The sequence below is a fragment of the Semicossyphus pulcher genome, unplaced genomic scaffold (genome assembly GCF_022749685.1).
Source record: "Semicossyphus pulcher isolate SPU_LCO1_2020_fin unplaced genomic scaffold, fSemPul1.0.p SCAF_9, whole genome shotgun sequence".
NCBI classification, from domain to species: domain Eukaryota; kingdom Metazoa; phylum Chordata; class Actinopteri; order Labriformes; family Labridae; genus Semicossyphus; species Semicossyphus pulcher.
In genome coordinates, this window is record NW_027211770.1 from 7,595,158 (window position 1) to 7,617,679 (window position 22,522).

At 41.7% G+C, this 22,522-nt stretch overlaps 1 protein-coding gene across 1 annotated transcript in view; it reads right to left on the minus strand.

Annotated features, from left to right (window-relative positions):
• bckdhb (branched chain keto acid dehydrogenase E1 subunit beta) overlaps nucleotides 1–22,522 on the minus strand; it is a 58,279-nt gene that overhangs the window by 16,637 nt on the left and 19,120 nt on the right. Inside the window, exon 8 of the mRNA XM_069656196.1 lies at nucleotides 20,136–20,246. Within this exon, the coding sequence (XP_069512297.1) occupies nucleotides 20,136–20,246 (111 nt within the window). The remainder of the gene's footprint in view (nucleotides 1–20,135; nucleotides 20,247–22,522) is intronic.

Sequence of the window (22,522 nt, forward strand, 5' to 3'; positions counted from 1 at the left end):
CTCACCACACTGCCTCAGGTTGAATTACACACATTTTCAACAGACACTCACATGGAGTCATTTTTACATCTCTTACAACAGACTGTAACTCTAACGTCTACATAGTAATTGTGGCTGTAGCCTTTAACCCCAGTAGCTTCCGGTTGCTGGATGGGTTTCCAGGGGACAGAACTATTCATTCTCACTGCGTGGTTTGACCTTTTTCTCAAAAGTCACCCAGTCATCTTATTTACTCATTACAGCCACCTTTCATGTTGGGGGCAAAGCAGTTCCTTTCAGGACACCGGTAGAGGCGCAGGAAGTACATCGGATACTGTAGGAAGATGACTGGTTAGATGCATCCAAGACGAGAAATTATATGCCTTGCGTACGGAGATGAACAGTTAAATATGTCATGAATCTTTCAATATGATCTTAGGAAGACATGCTGGCCTCTTTGTAGCGCTCTCACACCATGGACTGGAGTTTATTACCGAGTGGCTGTGAATAAAACCGCCTCCTCTTACCAGAATAGAGAAGTGAGAGCAGGTTGTCTCGGGCGAATAGCAGACGATGCACCGACTTTAAGGTAGAAAGTGACAGAGGAAAAGGGCAGACTGTGTAAAAAGAGACACCAGTGACAAAACAGAGAAGGAAGGAGAGGACAAGTTAAGGATAGTGTGAGGCTAAACAGGTCTTGAATGTGGGTTTAGTTTTAAATAGATTAAGTTCTGCTGCTGAGACAGAGCCAGAGACATGAGTGATTGAGTACAAACATGCATAAAAATACTGGATTTGGAAACGGATGAATTAAAAGACGGCGGTGAAGTTTCTGTATTGTTCAATTCAACTGAAATCTATGGTTAATTTGATTACATTTCCATTACTTTTTTCACACTTTGATTCGCTCTGTAACGTCTCTCTTGCACTGCACACTATTCTGGGAATTCTTCTTAGTCAAGCATGAATTCTGAATGTTTCCTGACACCGTCTGGCATCTGAGAAAAGCCAACAATCTCCGAAGGAAGTCAGGCTATAAATTAGTTAAGTTGTCATTTACTACTTAAATTTTCCCAGACAATAATTACACGACAAAGCAGGGATACACCCCAGAGCAGTGGTCCATTTAAGTGCCAGCTAGGACACTGTGGCATCGCCTCAATGCCACCAGTTGTATTTCAGTGGAGGCTGGACACTTGCCAATGTAAATCTGAGAAGATAAGGTGGTAATTGGTTCATGAAGCATCCAAATATGAAGACAAAACAGAATTTGCTACTCAGATAAGAGATTCAATCAATGATCTGGTTACATATAAAGCAGTTTGCTAGCACGCCTTTGGTACTTGGTGTAATATTTGTGGATGATTACTGTTCTGTATTTATTATGGCAGCATCTCATTACTGTAAGCTGCCTGCTTGACACATCCTCCTCCCTGCCTTGGACCTTGCCCAGAATGAAAACGAGGCTCCTGGTTGGTGGCTGCTGGTGGGCTGGGCAACAGCTCTGGTGGCTGCAGCTTTACTACTCATTGTGCTGCAGGGCTGTCATTAGATGCCGGAGTCGTTCCGCTGGCTGCAAGAGAAATGTCATGTTTACTGCCATTCCCATACACACCCAAACCTAATGAGCAGCATGGATCTCTTCCTCCTGCATTCCCCCCCTATTCCTCTCAACTTCAATCTGTGTCTCCCTCCGTCAGGCTCCTTCCATCCTGACTCCATCGTTACTCCATCCTGTGGTTTGTCTCATCCTTGTCAACCATTTTTCTCATTGCTTCCCTCTCCAATCATCCCTCAAACCATCCATTTGTCCCTCTCTGCTTTCATGCAGCCTGTGCTCTCAGTCCCAGCGCTCCCCACTATGCGGCCTCACCACTCGGTGGCTGGCCGCCAATGACCTGGCATGGCCTCAGAGGCTAAGGTCAGGGCTGTCACTCTCCCATGGCATATATACACACACATAGGCAGATGGGAGCCCCACAAAGTCATATGCACACACACCACACAGCCACATATACACTTGTATATAGTGTGTGCAAGTACCACACACACGTGCAGACACACGGCCATTCATACATTGACTGATTTACATTTTGTGACAGTGATAGAGAGACTTTGCTGCTGATGCTGTTGTGGTATTTCAGCGAAAGGAGACACACGAATAAAAGGAAAAAAAGGTCTGGAAAAACAGAAGCATATTTATACAGTATTTAGTTATCACAGAGCACTAAGTCATTCTAAAAGGACAGTGTACAGACTATGAGGAGTGAATAAAAACAGTCCACACTTGAAGCTAAACTAGGCTGCGGTTTGACTGGTGCAGAATCACATAATGTGCCTTCAGAGTTTTCAAAACACATGTGAGAGTCTTTCCAGAAGAAGTTGCCAAAACGTATTTGTTGGATCTGTATTTTTACAGAACTAAATTGGTTGAGAATTATTTTAAACTAAAAACTAAATCTGCTGTGCCTTTACTGTATGCACGCACACACTAACACTAACACTAACACTAAACTGCAAGTGACTCCCCTCCTTCCCATATATTATGCCTCCTCTTTCCTCAGGCCGTCCATCAAAACGCGACAGGAAGAGACAGTTTAGTTCTGTGCCGCCACCGAGGAGTCGTCCTTGCCACTGGGTCCGCTGGCTTCACTCCCTTCCGCCGACCCTGTAATTTTGCGTCTACCGCAGGGTCCTAACTCATGCGCCACCATGTGATCTCCGTGACAAATGGGAGTTGGGACAAGGCTCGACTACTCGCTGGGGCCTTTAAAGTGGCACTCTGCGATTAGCGGAGAGGGGTTACTGCTCGGCGAACCGGAGGCCTTGTTAAATCACAACGCTGGGAGGGAGGAAGGGCGGGAGGAAACACAAACACTCACTCGCTCTGTCTGTGCCATACAATCACTCGCTCTCTCTCACACGACAGAGAGAGGGAAAGTGAAAACCAGTGTGAGAGAGAGAGAGAGAGAGAGAGAGAGAGAGAGAGAGAGAGAGAGAGAGAGAGAGAGAGAGAGAGAGAGAGAGAGAGAGAGAGAGAGAGAGAGAGAGAGAGAGAGAGGAGGGAGGGTGAGAGAAGAGAAAGTGTAGAACAGCCTCGGCGCTGGGCGGAGGGCCAAGCCATCCTCCAGAGCAGCCAGGACTCCAGAGGAGACCTCAGACAGAAATAACTCCAAACATCCCATAAAGACCCATTAAAACCAATTCATCTCAATTACTCCCTTACACACACACACACACACACACACACACACACAGTACCTTTTTGCCCTGAAACCACACTGTACTGCCGCCTGTGCATCAGTGTGTACAAACAGACACACGACTACTACTACTGCACACACTCAAACTTGATGACAGCTCTTTGTGAGCTTCCCACTGGCTGCTGCATGTAAGAGCACACAGAGAGGTAATAAAAATCAATCAATCACTTTTAATAGCTCTATAAAATGGGGTATAACATAACAAAGGGTGGTTTCTGTGAATCTAACATCCAGACTATTTCTTGTAAGGAGGACTTTTGCTCAGCAGGATAAACTGTATAAAGTCAGATTATATAGAATTTGAAGTTAATAGACTTAAACTTCAGACTTAGTTAGGAAACAATGTTAAATGCACAAAGTAAGTAAAAGCAACATGCACGTGTACTGTGACCTTTTGGGTTAGAACACCGAGTCTGTTCATCATCAGGGAGAACAGAAAAACAAACGGAAGCACCGAATCACATTATATCATGACTATGGTAAAGATGTTTTGTGTACATTTCTGAGTATTTAAAAAAACAGCAGGGAAGAAACTGCTGGTGTGTGTGCGACAGGGGCTGGAATTTTTTGTATGGATACACAACAGTGCAATAAAATAAGGCATGGTGTCATTTTGGGTTGTTGTTAATACTATTGTCCTTTACTTTGGCATAGGTAAATAGCCAGAATGCTTACAGACGATCCTTCAGCAGTGAACTCCGTTTCACTTAGAGAATTCTCCACCCAGCGATTTAACCCTTTCTGCCGTGTTTAAAAATATTTTGTTATTCGAGCTGAATATAGTTGAATTAATTAAACTGACATAAATGGGCAAAGAAGTTAAATCTCTTCAAAGACTAAGCAGAGAGTCGTTCAGACAGGTGAGCACACAGACCTTCAATTCACTCATGTTTGTGACTCCCACTCTAGTTAAAGACAAACCACAACCACTGTGCTTTGCTGCGCTACATGCTGAGTTAAAAACTGTGCAGCTTTCTTTTGGCTGCCTGTCTCTTAGCAGAATAAAGCTTCACTAAAGCAGACAGACAACGAGAACCTAAGATTTCTTAGCATTGCTAAGTTTTGTCCTTTTTTTTGTCTAATTATAGTTCCCTCTACAAAGGAGGGTGGTTGTTCATAATTTAATGCTCACACTGCAAGTATCCCTTTAAAAAAAAGGACATAATATACATGATATATTATATACAAGTATATAATATATCATCATCAGGCTTGGGGAGTAACGGAATACGAGTAACAGCGCTACGTAATTAGGATACAAAAAACGGCAACTGTATTCTGTTACATGTATAGAAAAAAGAGGTAATTAGATTACAGATACATTTATTAAAAATGGTGATAACTAGCAGGTTTACAATTTTAAAATACATTTTAAAATGAAGACAAGATAATACCAAAGATGCTCTATAACATCTGGCGTCTCATTTCTAAACCGTCTGCCTGACATGTTCGTGTCGTAACACGCACACGTCACAACACACAAATCTTACAACACCGCTCCTCAAAGTTGCCATCAACAGTCTGTGGTCGCCATGGCTTGTGTTGAAAAAAATGCTTTCTCTGGTTGGAAAAGGGAGCAACATCACAGTACAGTGAAGTTCTGCCTTCCGGCTGTGGAAATGCTGTCCTTATCAAAGGATTCGACATCTAATCTAAAGAAACATTTACAGGTAAAGCCAACCGCTAACGTTAGCTGCACAGAATTCCAGTGAAAAAAGTGCTAACCTGTTGTCTTCCACTACTACTACTGAAAAATAGTTTGTGACTGTGGTGATGCTGCGGCCGGGATTGTGTGGGTAAAAACACAAGCTCCAGACTGGAATAAGTTTATGGCAGTTTGGGGTACTTTAATACTAAATCACAAATTCACACTCAAAGTAACTGAAAGTAATCAGTTATGTTACTTTACAATTGTGATACTTGGGTTAGGGTTACTGATAACGTTTTTTTAACAGGTAAGTAGTAACTGTGTCGGAACACATTTTTAAAGTAACCTTCCCAACCCTGCCTGGCGAGGAAATTGTATGATGATTCACCATCATATACAATTTCCTAGCCTCTAATAATCATTGATTAGATAGGTGCAGTTTAGGGTTTCATTTTTTCAGTTACCCATTAAACTGCTCTATTCTTTTTAAACTCCTGTGCTTCTGCACAAAATATAAAACCTTTGAGTAAAGCCAATTGTCTTTGCCTAAAGGAAATTCTAAAAGTTGATATCAGAATTTTCTGGCAGAGCTGTGGGAGATTTCTACTATGATGACAAGCCCACTTCATATTGTACAATTTTCATGTCATTGCCTCATAAATACAAAAAAAGGGAGGTTCTGGAGAGAACATAAATGTTACCACATTAAAATATAAGAGTCAAATCTTCCATGCACATTATATGAGGAAAGAAATGTCTCCAGCCAACACAATTACAACAGAGTGTTGAATTATGAAATAAGTGGCTCATTCCTGTGCGTTGAACTTTTTGGAAATAAAGACAATAATGAAAAACAGCTACTATGCAAACAGTAACATCACAAAAAACACCACAATTTCATAAAAGTCACCACAAGATAGAAAACAATAAGAGGAAGCTATGAAGAAGAAAGCCAACACAAAACCCCCTGCTGAAGCACTTCACAAACCTCTGCCACAGGAAACGTGTTTAATGCGTCCCAGTACCCTCGACATTCCTACAGGAGCACACAGGCGACTGCATCTGGCTCCCATCATGCAGTGCAAAATAACGTTTTTAGTGAAAAAGAAGAAGCTAATGTGAAAGTGTCTGACTGTGACGGTCACACACTCGTCAACATAATTTACTATGACATTATGTACTGTGTTTTATGCAACTTTCTATTGTCATGTAAAAGTAACATCTGGTGGGGAGCAGTGCTAAAGTTAGCAAGCAAAAGCTACTAGTTCCAAAAAAAACTTAACTGTACAATAAATCAACTTAAATGTTAAGTGTTGTTCGTCTTCTATGAGTGTTCTCGGGCTGTACAAGGAACTGATGTGCTTCAGTCAGATCTCCTTCACGCTGACTGCTCATGACAGCATCAGCATCAGCAGCTTTTAAAAAAGATGTTGTCGGAAACACTTACAGAGCTTCTGAGTTTAGGCACAGTTCAAAATATTTAATCCAAAAACATTATTGGATGATTGACTTAAAGATATATTTTAAATATACCTTTAAAGAAATGTCTGTTAAGTCAAAATCTATCCCCAAATGCGGTAACACAAAGGTGATTGAGCCTATGGCCCACTGATGAAAGCCTATGCAGTTGCAGTATAAAGTATTACTTCATTAGGTACACCTGAAAAATGGAATGCAGTTCAATACAACAGCACTGCCATGGATTCTGCTTTTATGAAGTTTAGTTTTAGTTGACTTTTGTTTTGTTGAGAGACAGAAGTGTGTAAATTCAATGATGTTTATTACTGAGGCCACAGTTAAAGGTGGTGTTGTACTGAACTAAATTAGATTGAGATGTGTCTCTAATTTTTTGTCCTCCCTATTTACATACACGAGGGGGCAGAGTATTAGAAACACCTCTGAATATAAAGCAGCTCAGTTCAGCCCCACCACCAATTATGACCTTGACGCTGAAATATCATTGAATTAACACCTCTATGACAGCTTAGATTTTTCAGGTGTACCTAATGAAGAGGTTGGCGAGTATAGATCATCATTACCAACCCAACTCAGAAACATCGATTCATTCCCCGATTTAAAATCAAAACACAAAACACATCTGTTTAAATCTGCCTATTCCACATGACGCTAACTGCTTTGTCACTTTTATTGTTTTTCTTGTTTTTCTTTTCTCTTTTAATGTGTATTTTGTGTATATATATATATATATATATATATCTATGTATGGTGCCCTTGAGTGCAGAGAAAGGCGCCTTCAAATAAAATGTATTATTATTATTATTATAATTATAGATGTATGTAATCCAAATGTGCTTTAGGAAAAGTCTTATTTCAGTCATTTCAGTATAAAAGTCTTTAAAGTGCTGTCCAAACTGTAAACTCAGAAGTGCAGTTAAAAAGTTAAAAAAAGGGAAAGTTTAAATAATCGTTAACAATTTCCAATCATGTTTGAAAGGGGATTTCTAAATATTGCAAGTAAAAACGTATTAGTAAATCTGTTTTCTATTAATTGGGGAAAGAAACGGACATAAAAACTTCAGTTTAAGATTGATGAACATTTTTTTATGACTTTTTGGTTTAGTTTCAGGTTATGTAACCGACTTCGTGATTTATGACCAACTTTTAAAAGGACCTGGCGAATCCTGGGGCAACAGATTATCTGGTGGTGTGTGTTATGTCTGAACAGACCTCTTGGATGTCTCTGTGCCCTTGTGACTTCAAACACTCTGCCTTTCCTTTTCCACTCCTTTCCAGTCCTGCTATCGGCCTACAGGCAGACCTCGATGATCTCAATCTGCCCACACCTCTGGCCAAGGCTACTTAACTAAGCTGTCCTCTCCAGTGGAAAACTGACGACCTGGCCACAATAGGCTTTAACCCGATCCAACCTCAAGTGCCTTTAGCTTTTAGAGGCCTTGTTTCATAACAAAAATGGTCACTGCCATCATCATTATTGTAATGGTACCAAAACTGTGTTGAGCCAAACATCACTGCTGTTTCAAAACAACAGAACAACGATTGCTTATTTTAACAAAGCGACTTATTTCTCAGTGTCCATCAGAGATAGGAGCTCATATGATTGTTCAATGTGGTAATATGGACCTGGTAACATTTCTCTGGTGAGTGACAGTGAGAAGAATTTAAGAAATCTCCAGTGCCTAGCTGTGGAATTTGAGCGCTGCTGCCAGGAGGAAGAATGGAAAAGGAGTCAGTAGCAGACGGTCGGGTGGGGGGCGGGGGGATGGGAAGAGACACAGAAGGGAGACTACTATACCTTAAACATGTGTTGAAAACCACAAATAGGCTTTAACAACCACCATTTTTATTTTAAATTCACATCTCGTTAAGATAAATTACCTAAATTCTCTCGATTGATGTGAAGGGTTTATTCGTTTTGCAGGTTTGCATTACGCCATACTTTTCACCAGCGCATTACCGTTTGCATTACGCCATACTTTTCACCAGCGACACCAGGAGGGAGAAAGGGAGGCTGGACCCTTCACCGAAAAACAACCATGAGTAATTTTCCGATGATTTAGCCACCGAAACACCACTAAAGCCTGACAGAGTTATTACCCACACGCGTATGGACCACCTTCCCCCGACTCCAATCTTTATCTGGCTCTCTTTTGCCCCACATGTTTTCTTTCTTACTCTCTGGTTCGGTTCGCAGAGCGCAGTGTTAACATTGTAATTACAGACGTGGGCTACAATAATAAGAACGCGGGGATTGGGGTCCAAACCTCTGGCCACTTTCTTCCTGTGCCATTTTCTTCTACTTTGATTGTTTCCAGTGTGTGTGTGTGTGTTTGTGTGTGACAGCAGGCCAAAGATATTAGGAGTGATGTGGTGGGCCAGTGAGCAGATACTGGCTGAGACCCCTCAACTGAAAGGGAAACACAGGCATGAGCCCGGTCCGTCTGCTTGCTAATCGCTAGCAGGCTGCCTGCCCCATCTCTGGCTCAGCTCCAGACCACAGATTCAGATAAAGGCTGAGTCTGCTCAACACTGCGCTGGTGGGTGTCCAATCTGGTCAGGTCTCACCAAGGCAAGGGACAAGTTGGAGCCTCTCGATCCTTCTGGCTTTAGGGTTTTAGGCAGGAGGTGTCGGAAAAGTTATGTTACTAAAAAAAAAAAAACTGAATCTAAATGACATGTTGGCTCAGGATGTCCTCATTTCAATCCATTTTGGAATCTCCCACCAGTAGACCTAACAAAACAGGCTGAATGCATAACAAGTTCATCAAAGGCTTTACATCTGCTGCTCGACTTCGCCCCCTCTCCGACATGATGCTATGCTCAGTCTGTAACTTCTGCGACTCCTTGTCATTTCAGCTACAAATTCCGCCCGTCCCCATCCATACAGCGCTCGAACATCGTTCCAAATTTGTTGGCGCCGAATTTGATCAATAGACTGACTAAGTAATAGATACAATAAAGGCCTAACCACCGTAACATCTTGACTGTTTACCAGCCCTGTTTAGAGCTCAAATTGCTGTTCGATCTGCCCAAATGTAAATGTGGCTCTGTCTGCTGGTACCCATCACAGTAGCTCTTTATGGACACATATCATGATGTTCCAAATGCCTTCTTTTGAATTGATTTAAAACAGGAAGTTATTTAATACCCCTCATCCATGTTTTTTGTAAATTCAGAGCAAAGAAAACCCCATTAGGGTCTTTAATAGACCATTTTTTTTATTTTTCAAGATTTTTTGGGGCTTTTGCCTTTATTTCATACGACAGCTGAAGAGAGACAGGAAGTGTGGGGAGTAGACAGCGGCGGGTGACCTGCACCAAATGATCGGCAGACCGGGAGTCGAGCCTATGATCAATGCATCGAGGACTGTAGCCTCTATACATTGGGTGGGGGTCTACCAACTGAGCTAAAGCAGCGCCCCGACCCTTTACTTCTGAACAGGAACAAAAAATCTACAAATTCATGCTTCAGTTTGGTGCTAACAACAAAGGCTAAATGACGGGGGTCAAACACAAAGGAAAGCTAAAGGTAAATTACGAAAGATGTCCTGAGTGTTTATTCATCTTTTTGATTCAGTTGTTTCATCAGAGCTTTAAAGCAACAATTTATTCTAAATAATATTTGCATGTTTTTTGCTTCAACATTTATTGCTACTATTTTTATGATAGAAATTGTCTGATATCATGTTTCAATACTTTTTGGCTGACCGCTGGAGTCAGCCCTTCACATGGGTCTGTATGTGATTGACTGACTGAGTAACTGAGTGAGTGAGTGAGTGAGTGAGTGAGTGAGTGAGTGAGTGAGAGAGTGAGAGAGTGCAATATAGGCGAGCCTCCTATTCTCTACATTTTTGGCACATGAGTCGTGCAACATACACGTGTGTCACGCCAGCAGTGTAAAGACTCTCATCTGTTTTCATGCATTTAAATGAAAATGATGCCACGTCACGCACACACCACGCTTCCAGTGTTGCCCACAAAAGCGCACAGTGACCTGAAGAGGTCAGCCACATACTAGGTTTTGACCTAGCCTTATTAAAATGTTCAAATGACTTCCATTTCTTGTCTTGTAATAACTGATAAGTTATCAGAAAGTCATATGGTTTCACTGTCTCTACGTTTGGCTTACCCACCGTGTTCAGGCGGTGCCATAGCTCCTGTGCAGATAGTTTGACAGCCAGTTTTCCTGTGGCCTTGATCTTATTTCAGTAACACTTTTCTAAAATTGTGAGGAAACCAGCTCTTTAAGATAATATCACAGCAGACGGAAGAAGGTCGCTGCACATCATCTGGAGGCCACCTGTTGGTGGCTGTGATTTGTTTTTAAACTATACATCGTTATCGCAATGACAAGCCCGAGGCTCCTTTTCCTCGTTAGGAAATCAAGCAAAAAGAATGAGCCATCATTTCTACTGTATGTTCTTCAGTTGGCTTTCACTGAAACGCAGAGCTCATTGGAAGCTGCAGCTGGAACAAAGATGAGGAGGGATGTTGCCAGGTCCAGCCGCTGCCATATGCAACAGGCAAAATAGGATCAAGTAAGCATGCTCCGGAGCAGCCTTTGCCAGGAGACGTGTTTCAACAAATTTCCACGCAGACATACAAAAACCTGGTTCCATTGGACACACTCCAGACATTTAACATGATTGTAGCTGAAACATAAGGATAATAAGGCTGCTCTGAGTGGTGGATGTCAAAGCAGACTTTTAACTTGAGGGATGAGGAAAGCATCCAATCCTTTAAAATGTCCATTTGTCACTTTCTCTGGCTTCTGCACAATTGGATTTATATGTTGTTGATTATTTCCACTGACCATTCGACTCTAAATGAGTGCTTCAAGTTATGGAATTGTTAATAAGCTGACATCATCATTTACTCAGGGTCACTGAGCTCAGGGTCTCTTGTGAACGGAGGAAAACTCTTGATGTTTATTATGGAGTTATTAAAAGCACTACTGCCAGATGTGGCAGATCAATCCTGTCAAAACAGGGGGAATGTAAAAAAAACCCTGGCAGATTGTAGCCTCAAGGAAAACGGATCATCAAACTGAAAGCTCATTTCAACCACAATAATTCTGACACTCGAACATTTTAAAATTAGATCAAATTTTCCAAAACATGTTCCGAGAAGCTTTAGAGGAGTGGGGTAAGTCCTGGTGCATGGATATCCCTTGTTTAGTTTTCCCCCTGAAAGCAACAGCCAGACGGCTTCATTAGTCATAAATACTAAAGTTAGGGTTCAGGCCCAAACATTTAAAGAAAAGAAACTGCTTCAGACTCTGTTTTTAATTATTATCAAAAGACTGTTACCGTCCGAGGAAGCCAGGATCAGTTCTGCAGGAAGACAATCAAACGTTTTACCCATCATCTCTTAAATGATTATGTTCCATATTATTACGTGGTGGTAGATTTGGAATATTTTCCATCACTCAATTGTGCTCTGCTCTGCTAAAGTCTCTTCATGGCAACTTAAAATGACAGATCATTTACTCCATATAATTATGTTAGATAGCACTTAAAACAATAACCACCACATCTGTCAAGACCAGAGCTACATGCTGAAGATGACATGGAGCAGAAAACACTGGTGGCTCCATGAGTCCGTATGCTTTCATGTCGTCTTCCACCTCACTGGAAGAAAAACAAACATATTCAAGCGTCCCGTGTGCTGCCTGACTCCAGCCTGCTTCCGTACGCTGTATTTACCTGCCGTCATTGCCGGCTGGGGACACACATGACAGCTTTACACCATTAAGAGACAGTGAGGGGGGTAAGCAGAGCCTTGATAAGGAGGTCTTATCTGTACAGTGAGTCAACAGACGCTGGAACACTCAGAACATGCAGACATTAAAACCTGCAGCACCAAGAAACAGAACAGATGCTTCAACACATTCCTCCTTGAGCACTCCACCCTGCATCTCTTCCTTCTCTATCAACAACCCATTTAACGCTGCCTGTGTTCCCAACAAGTCCAACATTTACTTTATGCTGGAAGATATTGGTGCACTTGCGCACTGTCCTTAAACGACTCCTTCTGCATGTGTTTTTTTTTTGCTGAGTTCAGCAGGTTCATCCAAATATGTTGCATCACTACGAGGGCTGAGATCCAGGGATCACAAAGACTTCAGCGGGACAAGAGACACTTTGAAAGGAGGGAGAAGAGAAGACAATGTGCTGGGGGAAAAACTGTTACCAGGCACACCAAGGAACCTCAGTCCACCTCAAATCCTGACAGCACAGCATACAGTTTGTTTGGTTTAGCAAATCAAGATGTCCTACTATAAAAAATGTAACAATCAGCACTATTTGTCATGATTTTACACAGCTTGTCTTTGACATGTCATAATTCTGACAGGTTTAAACAATAGCTGTAAGTCACAGGCAACGCAGCTGTTGTTTCAAAATGTAGACTTGTAAGCCCTGTTAAGCTCTGTTTTGGTCGGACTTGGAGAGGTAACCAGTGCTTATAAGTGAAAACAGATCCAATCAAAAAGTGATCAGTTCACATTCTGCAGTCCACCTTATGAAGAGTTGTCATAAAAGGTCAAGGTACGTCACAAATGTCAACACAGTGGGTCTTTCTGACTGCATTCATGCTGCCAGGCAGATGCATTCTGGGTAGGGATGTCCCGATCCCGATCCGGGCATTTTTAAATCATCTCAGCCAATCATCTCACCCCAATCATTTACGCCAGCTGTCGTAAACGTGCGACTAACTTAGCATTAGCAACCCCACGGCTAAAATGTCAGCAGTGTGGAAATATTTTAAACTTGAAAGCAAAAACAGTCCAACAGCCACTTGCAATATATGCAATATGATGGTTACTTGAGGCGGTAGCAGTAGTGCTGCATTCAATACTACCAATTTGATACATCTAAAAACTAAACAGGAAAAGGCTGCTGCGCCGAAGCAACAGGCTCTGGACTTTAAAAGGAAGGATAAATATCCTCCTCGAGAGAGCGAAAAGGCCAAAAAGATTACAAGGAAGGTGGTTGAATTCATCGCTTTTGGATGCTCGGTATGTCCTGCCGTCTTGACACTACATTTTTAGACACTGCCTTACTGGGTAAACAAGGTAACACACTTAGCATATAGGTGTACAGCAGACACATGAAATAAGATCAACACACATGGTTAAATGGTATATGGACTGCACTTATATAGCGCTTTTCTAATTAAAGCTGCTTTTAAACTACATGTCATATTCACTCATTCACACACTGATGGCAGAGGCTGCTACGTAAAGTGCCCAACTGTCAATCAGTCATCACATTCACACACCAATAGCTATGCCACCGGGAGCAATTTGGGGTTCAGCGTCTTGCCTGAGGAGGGAGACTGAGGGAGCTGGGAAATGAACCACCGACCTTCCATTTGAAAGACGACCGACTCTACCACTGAACCACAGCCGCCCCTCGGGGCACGAACATGAATTCAACATGCACATGAATTCAAGCTAACCACAGCTAATGTTCAGAGAGGAGCAACCTACACGTTTTTACATCCACCCTTCAGGCCCACAGGGGTCGAGTGTTTTATACTCCACAGACAGATTTGGGATGGATTATGACTTTTATAGGAGCAGATGGGACTCACAGGCTAGCACAGACCTGCCATAAAGACATGCCCAAACTTAGTTACTCCCTGTGGTTGAAATGAACAAATTTCTGAGGGCTGAGTCCAAAAATACTATGAGAGTGAGAAAGGCAGAAGTAATATGGAGATGAGAAGAGAAAATGACAGACAGAGCTTTGTGCTCAGCGAGTTACTAAGAGATACCAACACAACAGAGGCTGTAACAACACACAAGATATCCCCACTCTGTACACTGACAGCCTCTTGGCGCAAGTCATCTTGCACAGTTACCTTTAAGTAGAACTATTAGTGATGTAAAGTTCACTCTTGGAATACATCAATCAGGGAAAGAAGGAAGACAAGCGAGCCTTTGACTCTCTAATGTAAGGCTGGTGCAAAGTAAAGAAGAAATGCAGTTTTTTCTGTACAGTAGAACTCTGATCAGGAGGGATGAAGGCTTTCACTTTGAAATAAAAGTCAAAACTTTACTACTTTTGAATGTAATTTTGGAGCTGCAACAACCTGTTTAAATTCAAAATTATGAGTCCATTAGCCCAAGAGTAGCCTTGCAGGGCTGCACAATGACGCAATTAAAATCAAGAACCATGTCAGCTGTACGACCACCGTCTGACAGCATCGGTTTGCTACGCTCATCCTCAACACCCGGAAAAAGAAGGGCATTCAGTTGATTTGATGTTTGAGTTTGTTTAAACTTTACTTTTTGCAAAAGTGACACTGCCGGGATGAGGAAGGGTTGGAAACAATCAAATACGTCAACAGGCAAGTAGTAGAAATGATTTGCAGCGAGCACAGTGACTGTAGAGCCATGCTGTGGGGCTTTCCTAAATACTGCAACCAATGAATGCCTGCCAGTTTGTCTTGGACAAAGTGGGGAACCTTTGAGGAGAACAAAAAGACCCTTTGCAGAGGTTCACAAGGGTTCCCTCCCTGGTGTGCGAGCTGCTGCCCAACAAGGCCAAAGTGCCATCTCTAATCATGGTCTAAGAACAGACAACTGTTTCACAGAACCGCTCTGATTCTTCTCTGGCCAGATTAAGAATCTGGTGATAATAAGAATGAATCTGAATCAGCATGATGGACAGAATAATGGTAGCTTAGATTTTTCATTCAACCAACTAACAATGTCAAAGCCAAGTCAAACAAATGTGGATCCATGTAACTGTACAGAAACGTTGGCTTACCGACCATCTGAGCCACAATAAATGCCATCAAACAACAGGGGGTGAAGAAGACCACTAAGTGAGGATTCATAAAAGCTCTGATGCAGCATGTGCTCCTTACATGAGATCTTACACAAATACATCTCCACATGTACTCTGTCCATTGCACAACTTTCCACAGCATATCATCTGAGCCGTTGGTCTGGCAGGGGCAAACCAGCCATTTTGTTTATCCCTTAAAGATCAACTGTTACATTTACTGGACCGCTCTAGACAGCGGGATAAAGTAAAATACACTTTTTTACTGCAATTTCCTCCCATGATTCCCTTTGTCAACGAGACTGTTGAATAAATTTAGATCCAAGTATAGCTGTTGGCGGCCAGAATGGATCCCTCAGGAAACAGAAAGATGGCATGTTTCTCCAGAGCACTGCCTTAATGATCGCTCATGCTTAAAGACCCATCATTCTCCATGTATTTCATACATCTGCGCTCAAAAACAACACGCAGGCTACATATAAATCTGCCCCCTACACAACAGTCACACACATACACACACATGCACACGTGAACACATCCTTGACTAAAAGATACGCGAGGTAAATGTGACTCACAGGAAATTTTAATTGGCTGCCAGCAGCCGGATGTGTGTCTGCGGCCTATCTCTCTGTCTGCACACTCACCGCATCTGACGGCCAGTTAATAAGCGGTAGAAAGGCCAGCTTTGCTGAGATGTGTGCTTGCAGGAAAAGCTGGACACCAGGTGTACAATCTTTTGAATTAAGAAGTTGACACAAGGTCTAGGTTACTCCCTCTCTGAGGCTAACAATAGCACTGGCCGCAAGAATCTGTTCATCAGCAGATAAGAAACTTTACAAAAAGGCTCATCCAACTCGTTATCCTTTATTTACTAAGCTTAAAACGTGTCAGCTATTCCCCGGTTTTTATACAACACCAATCATCAGCACTACTGTTCTATGTAGAAACCTGCAGCTGTTCTGAACGACCCATTTCAGAGGCTACCTTCTTAAAAATGTACTTCTGGAAAAACACGGAATTATGCAGTTTTCTTTTTTTCGCTGTGAACAATAAACACCCAACAATGTGAAACATGTGCAAAATATGAGAATATCCATTCAGAAGATATGGCCTCTTTAAAAAAAGTTGTACATGCCATCACATCACAAATGAGACAATCTGCAGAATATTGTCGTCAATTTCAGTAACAGCGTTCACAAGAACGAGGCGATAATAGTGGCTAGAAAAGAGTTTTTTCAGGACACTTTGATGTCACAGTGAGGTTATCCTCTAAAGTTCACTTCAATTCATAATTTTATCTCATTGGACATTTCTGAAAACACCATCAATGTTACATTTGCAAAGTAAGCTGAACATATCACTTTGACGTCCTACAGCTTGCGATGTGACTTCCAACATTTACTGAGTGTTTGCAGAAAACTATTGATCACTTTATTATAAAAGGACAGTTTAATCTGTGAAGAAATGTATAATTATTTTCAGCCTTAAACTGACAATCTCAAAGATTTCAGTTTTGTTCTCTTGGGCGCCCCTAATGGAGATATACGTAATTGCGACGTCTACGGTTGGCTGCTTTTGTCACATCTTCGAGATAATTACTTAAATACTGTGCTATATATAGAAATTCCACAGACCAGTATGTGTGATAAAGTGTCATCTAGTGGGGAGTTATCAGATTGTGCTCAACTGATAAACGTTCCCACCGGCCTCTCCTTCAAAATGTGTAGTAAACCTATGGTGGCCGCAAAACTTGCTTGGCTTCTAAAGTTTGGCTTGACAATCTAAATCCAACACACTGGTCCTTTAAACTTCTTCTGTATGGGTGGTTGCTGTGTGATGAAACTTTGAATGTCTGAGCGTCACAAGGGCTGCAGCCACAGAACCATCCAGATGTCATGCCAGCCCAGAGCGGCCCTAACGACAGAGCACCCAGTAGTTAGGGCACCGCTGTGAGGGGTTATTGAGTACACAAAGGGCAGTGTTTCTCATTTTATGCAGTTGTGTCCATCCTCCTCACTGCTGCAGAAAAGTCTGCACAAACCTTAAAAGCATTTTTTGTACCCATGGAAATTTCAATTTCTGGTAGATTCAAAACATTTTGTACAATTAATTTAAGACGTCTTCCGTTATAAAAGGTCTTTTAATTAAAAAGTAATGGTTTAATTGTTTCACATGTAACTCATTCTATTAAATGTGAAATAGACTAAATATAAAACACAAAGAGCACAAATGAAACACTTCTTATGGAAGTCAAAATGCATCTTTAACCTTGTAGTTAAAGTTCGAAGATCTCAGTTTCGTTCTCTTTGGCGGCACCTATGGTGATAAATGGTAATTGCGGGAGCACACTTCCCAGATGTCCAGACAGTGTTGCATGTGTGACGTCCACATTTGGCTCCGGTTGTAACTCGCTGACGGTCGCTTTCCTTTTTAGACTGTTTGCCTTCATCTGAGCGTCAAATTTGTTTCTTTTTCTTTGGATTTTCACTTATTCTTGAAGTTGTATCTGTCGTCATCGATCTTTTCTCTGTTTGTTCAGCCATAGTAGATTACTGGTTACTCGCAACATTTGCAGAGACCGGAAAAAAAGCCGCTTAGCTCCACCTACCCTCTCTGGCAGACCGACTACTGCTTCGTGATGGAACACGCATCACTAACTGGGCGCAGCTTGTGACCCGGCCTGTAATACTGCAAATGCAAAGGCTTTCATCAGTGGGCCATAGGCTCAATCACCATTGTGTTACCTCATTAGGCGACAGATAGTGACTTAACAGACATTTATTGAAATGATTATCACTTTAAGATCTAGTGGTGGCAGAAACACAGGCAAAGTGAACACTGGCCGACGTGTCTTCCTTTGGACACTTGAGGTAATCTCAGCGTTTTGCCTCCAGCGCCATTCATACATCAAGGAAATGTTGTACTGGTGCTTTGTGCATCAAGCCATTGCTGATCCCACCACAGTGTATTTGTGTTGACAAGTCTCAACAGCACTGTTGGGAACCACATTCCTGATGCATATCTGGATATTTGCTTTTGCACTCCAGCTTAAAGTCGAGCTGAAACGGCATTTCGAGATTATCTAGCGTTTGATCGTGACGTATTTCCGAGTGAAACAGGACGTGCAGGCGGGACGTATCATTAGATTGATTGATCGTTGAGAGGGGGCGTAGACAGACGTTCTCCACAGCGCAGTAGCTAGCTAACTGACCGAGCGTTCTTGGTGCTCTGCGGCTAAATGTTGTAGATTGATTGGTTAAAATTGTTTGGTTCTAGCTTACGTAAGCACACAGGTTGTTGTTTTTTTACAGGAAGAAAAAATGATCAGATTTTGATATAAGAATACGAAGAAATGGATTTCCTTTATTTTTTTTGGGCCTATATTGTCAAATAGATGCACAATATTATCGAGGATGTGATCTAAAAGGATTAAAATGACATTTTTCATTTCACCTTTAATTAAAAGATAACATAAATGGCCTTAATGTACATTCCTAAACATCATTCTGGATGATGAGCAACATGATTCTGTGCCTGCAATGAGATTAGCTTAATTAAATAAGCTCTGTCAGCAGAACACATCAACAAAAGAGGTGTTAATGTGAGTGTTAATGCAGGAATACCAATGTATCGCTGTAATGCAACAGTGACTTTACAGCCAAATATGAAAAAGGGAACAGGATCTGTGAGAGTGTATGCCTCGAGGTTTTGGGGAAATAGGCTTATGGGTTTTTATAAATGGACAGACATTCAAGAGGACATTAAGTTGGAGGAGACGACAAGGAGAGAGGTTGTTGACAAGCCTGGGGGGGCAGGTCTGGCATTAAGTCTGCTAAGTAGCACATAAACACTCGATTCAATTTCATGGCAGTTGTTATAATGTTGCACTACTTTTGGAGGAAAAAAAACACCCCATTCACTTGAGAAGTCCTCTCTCTGAAGCAACTATCTGTAACTGACTTCAGCTCACTTTGAGTCCTTCAGTGGCAGCACAATACTTCAGTCTCTGCCATCAGTTCCAATTGACTTCCTATTAAATTGCTACCCTCCTACCACAATTCTGTCCCGTGCCTTAACTGTTGGTTAAAAGATTTGCTTGGCAGCAGAAGCAGTCTGGTGTTCACTGTCAAAGTTAAATGTCTTACCAGAGAAGCATGAAAAACTGGACAATAAATGTGTCAAATTAAAATGTATCTGGTGATTCATCTGCAAAAAGGAGCAGCGTTGAAACGAGGAGACACAATGTGACGTGTTCAAAAGCCACAGAAGAACAAGCGTCGTGAGAACGGAGAGGATGCACACACACTGTGGAAATGAAAACCAAGGTGTGTGTTAAGGCAGACCTCCACAGAGGTTTTTCCAAACATCAGATCTGATTTAGTCTACTGAAACTCGTCAATGGTGACAAGGAAATAATCTTTCTGTGCCACTATTCTCTAAACTGTCCTTCACATGCACCTTCTCCCATTTCAAAATAAATAAAGATGTACCCACTGGAAAAGCCTTTCAAAGCCTTCCCAAATAAACATTTTGTTTTGGTGAGCACCATAGCCTGGCAAAATAAACTATTTATCAAGCCTTACCAGTTGTGGAAGGAATCCTGTTTATGAAGCACCAAAGAAAACCACACAATCCAGAGAGGAACATTTCCTCTGCACCACAATAAAAACATCTACAGTAAGAGGATGACTCCAATGTAGAACAGCCCTTTCAAAAGAGACATTACTTATGCCAAATCAATGAGATCTATGGAAGAGTATCTACTTGGAAAAGCAAACGTGGCCATGTATTGTGTGACAAAAGATTAATTAAAAAAACATGACACCAAACTAATTTTATATTATTGGTTATGTTGCACCAGAAAGAAATGCCAAAATAATAAATGTAGCTGTTTCTCAGCATAAAATGAATGTGAGAATTGTCCTTTGCTTGAGATGCTGTGTTTGTGAGAGCATGCATGCATCTTTGTTACCTTGCAAACTGTTTCAGTATCCCAGGGCAGGATGGTCTGCAGATCGATGAGCTCGCAGGACACTCCCAGTTTCTCTTGAGCCATATTGGCCACTTCTCTCATCACGTGGACCTAAACAAGGAGAGAACATAAAAGACGGCCTTTAGATCTAAAGAGCTCATGTATTTTACAGTTTGTCCAGGATATCATGCTGCAAAAGTAAAAGTCCGACACTAACAGACAGATGGTGGTTGACAATAAACTCTTATCACTTCCAGGTGTTGCCGAGTTGCAATATTTGACAGACCACAAGTCATCCTAGTTCCAGTCTTTTACTTGGTGAATATAATTTGGACGTTGATGCAGACTGCTGGAAAAACAAACAACGAAGTAACAACCTTTCCAATATTTAATTATGTGCAATATCAATAGCATGAAGAACTGCTGCCTTATTGCAGTAAATCTCAGAGCAATCTGAACTTTATGACATAAGTATTGGAATAGTAAAATAAACAGCAATAAACCACAAAGGGAGATTTTTATAGTTTTTAACAACATCGTACATGTTGTTTCTGGATTTTGGTATTTTAGGTCTGTTTACTTTATGAGAATGGGTTCACAGTCCAACACTGTCCATTACACATAATATAAAAAAAACATCTCATGATGGAAACTGGTGTTTTAAAACTGACATTTATATTAGCTTTTTTAAGTGCTGTTCTGGTAAACAGGAAGCTAGAAAAGGTGATTGCGTAATAATGACAATCATAAACTCTGAAAAGATAAGTGCTTTACAAACACAAACTGAACCCCAGACCATGTTGTTCAAGTTATTTCTAATAATCGATCATTTGTGTAAGAAAGAACTGTAGTTCACCGAGTCCATGATACTGGCAGGCTTTATTGGCTTCTTCTTAATAAGAATTGCTGAACATCATAACAGGAAGTCATGTGAACAGTTGAGTCAGATACAGTCCCCGGCCACCGACATCTTTGTTTTAATGGCAGCATCATTCTACCAAACACGTGTAGGGAGGAGGGAGAAAATGTGATTAGAGGTACTGTCAAGCCGAGGTATAAAACGTCTGTTTCTTTACTCTTGGTTGCGCTTATGTATTTGCAGAACTGCAGATATGAATGCAGAATCTGTAAGCGAGGGAGACGATTTTCTGTCTCAGCTTCCTAGTTTACTATGTAACAGTCTGTATGAAGCGAAAAAGAGGTGAACACATTGGCCTGAATGAAATCCCAAAACCCATTGCATATTATGAAACAACAGTTTAGCTGCATATGAGTGCTAGGGCTATCACTTTTCCCAAAACCCAAGTGGGGTGGGACAGCGAGTGAGAGAGAACGGAAGTGTGCGTGCAGGAGTTACGCGCAGTGTCGGGGACCGGAGCATAATAAAGCCTACGAACTTCTCAAGACTCAAGCTGTGCTCCCGTGTCTTGCTTCCTGCTTGTGCTGGTGTATTAAAGTGACGGGAGTTAGCACCGAAGCTAGCTACAGCTTCAGCCCTGGAGCAGAACAACAATAAGTCTCCCCTGTGCTTTCGGACTACAGTCGGGACGCTGAAGCAGGAAAGGTTAACAACGCATTGGCTTATTGGAATACAAGGCACGCTACTTTAAACGTGAGAGCATTCTGGGACTCTGGAAAGCAGATTACCAATTTGTTTGTGGGCAAGCGTTATCTGCTGTGCCTCTATTTTTAATTCGATCACATCATTACAGTTCAAACTATTAATATTTCACCAGGTTTGAACGATAAAGCGAATTTTGATTGAAAAGTGACAGCCCTAATGAGTGCAGATAAAAATCCAGCTGTGGACATTGTCTCTCAACTTCGACTCACGTCTCAGTTTGCTTGTCTAACTATAACATTTCACCAGCAGACAGGAGAGGAAGTCTTAACCTGGCTATCTTATATCAATCGACTAAACCGGAAGCCCTAAAATATACGGCTAAACGGTTGTCAGACAATAGCCCATGGGTTACAAGGTTGCATCTGTGCAGGCCTGTGGATTAATGAGGTGGGACAAAAACTGCACCTAAAAAAAGAGCCTTGCTTTCAACCTATTTTCTGGTTCCTCTATCTTCTCTGTCCACCCTTCAGCAGAAATACTGGCTTTAATGAAGACGTTTTTTTTCAATGCCCTCAGACCCCCTCCCATGCTCCAGGTACATTATGGCCTGGATAATCCTGTTAAAGTGGCTGTGTACAATCAATGCCGGGGATGACTCCTGGTGAGTTACCGGCATCTTGTTACCGAGCTGCAGAAAATGAAAAGAAAGGCCACAATGGAAAGTGTGCAGCAGCTATCTAGTGTTTACACATGGAGTCAAGAATGGCCCTGATGTTGTGGAGATGTCTGGGCAGATACAGCCACAGACTGCCGGCTGAGGGAC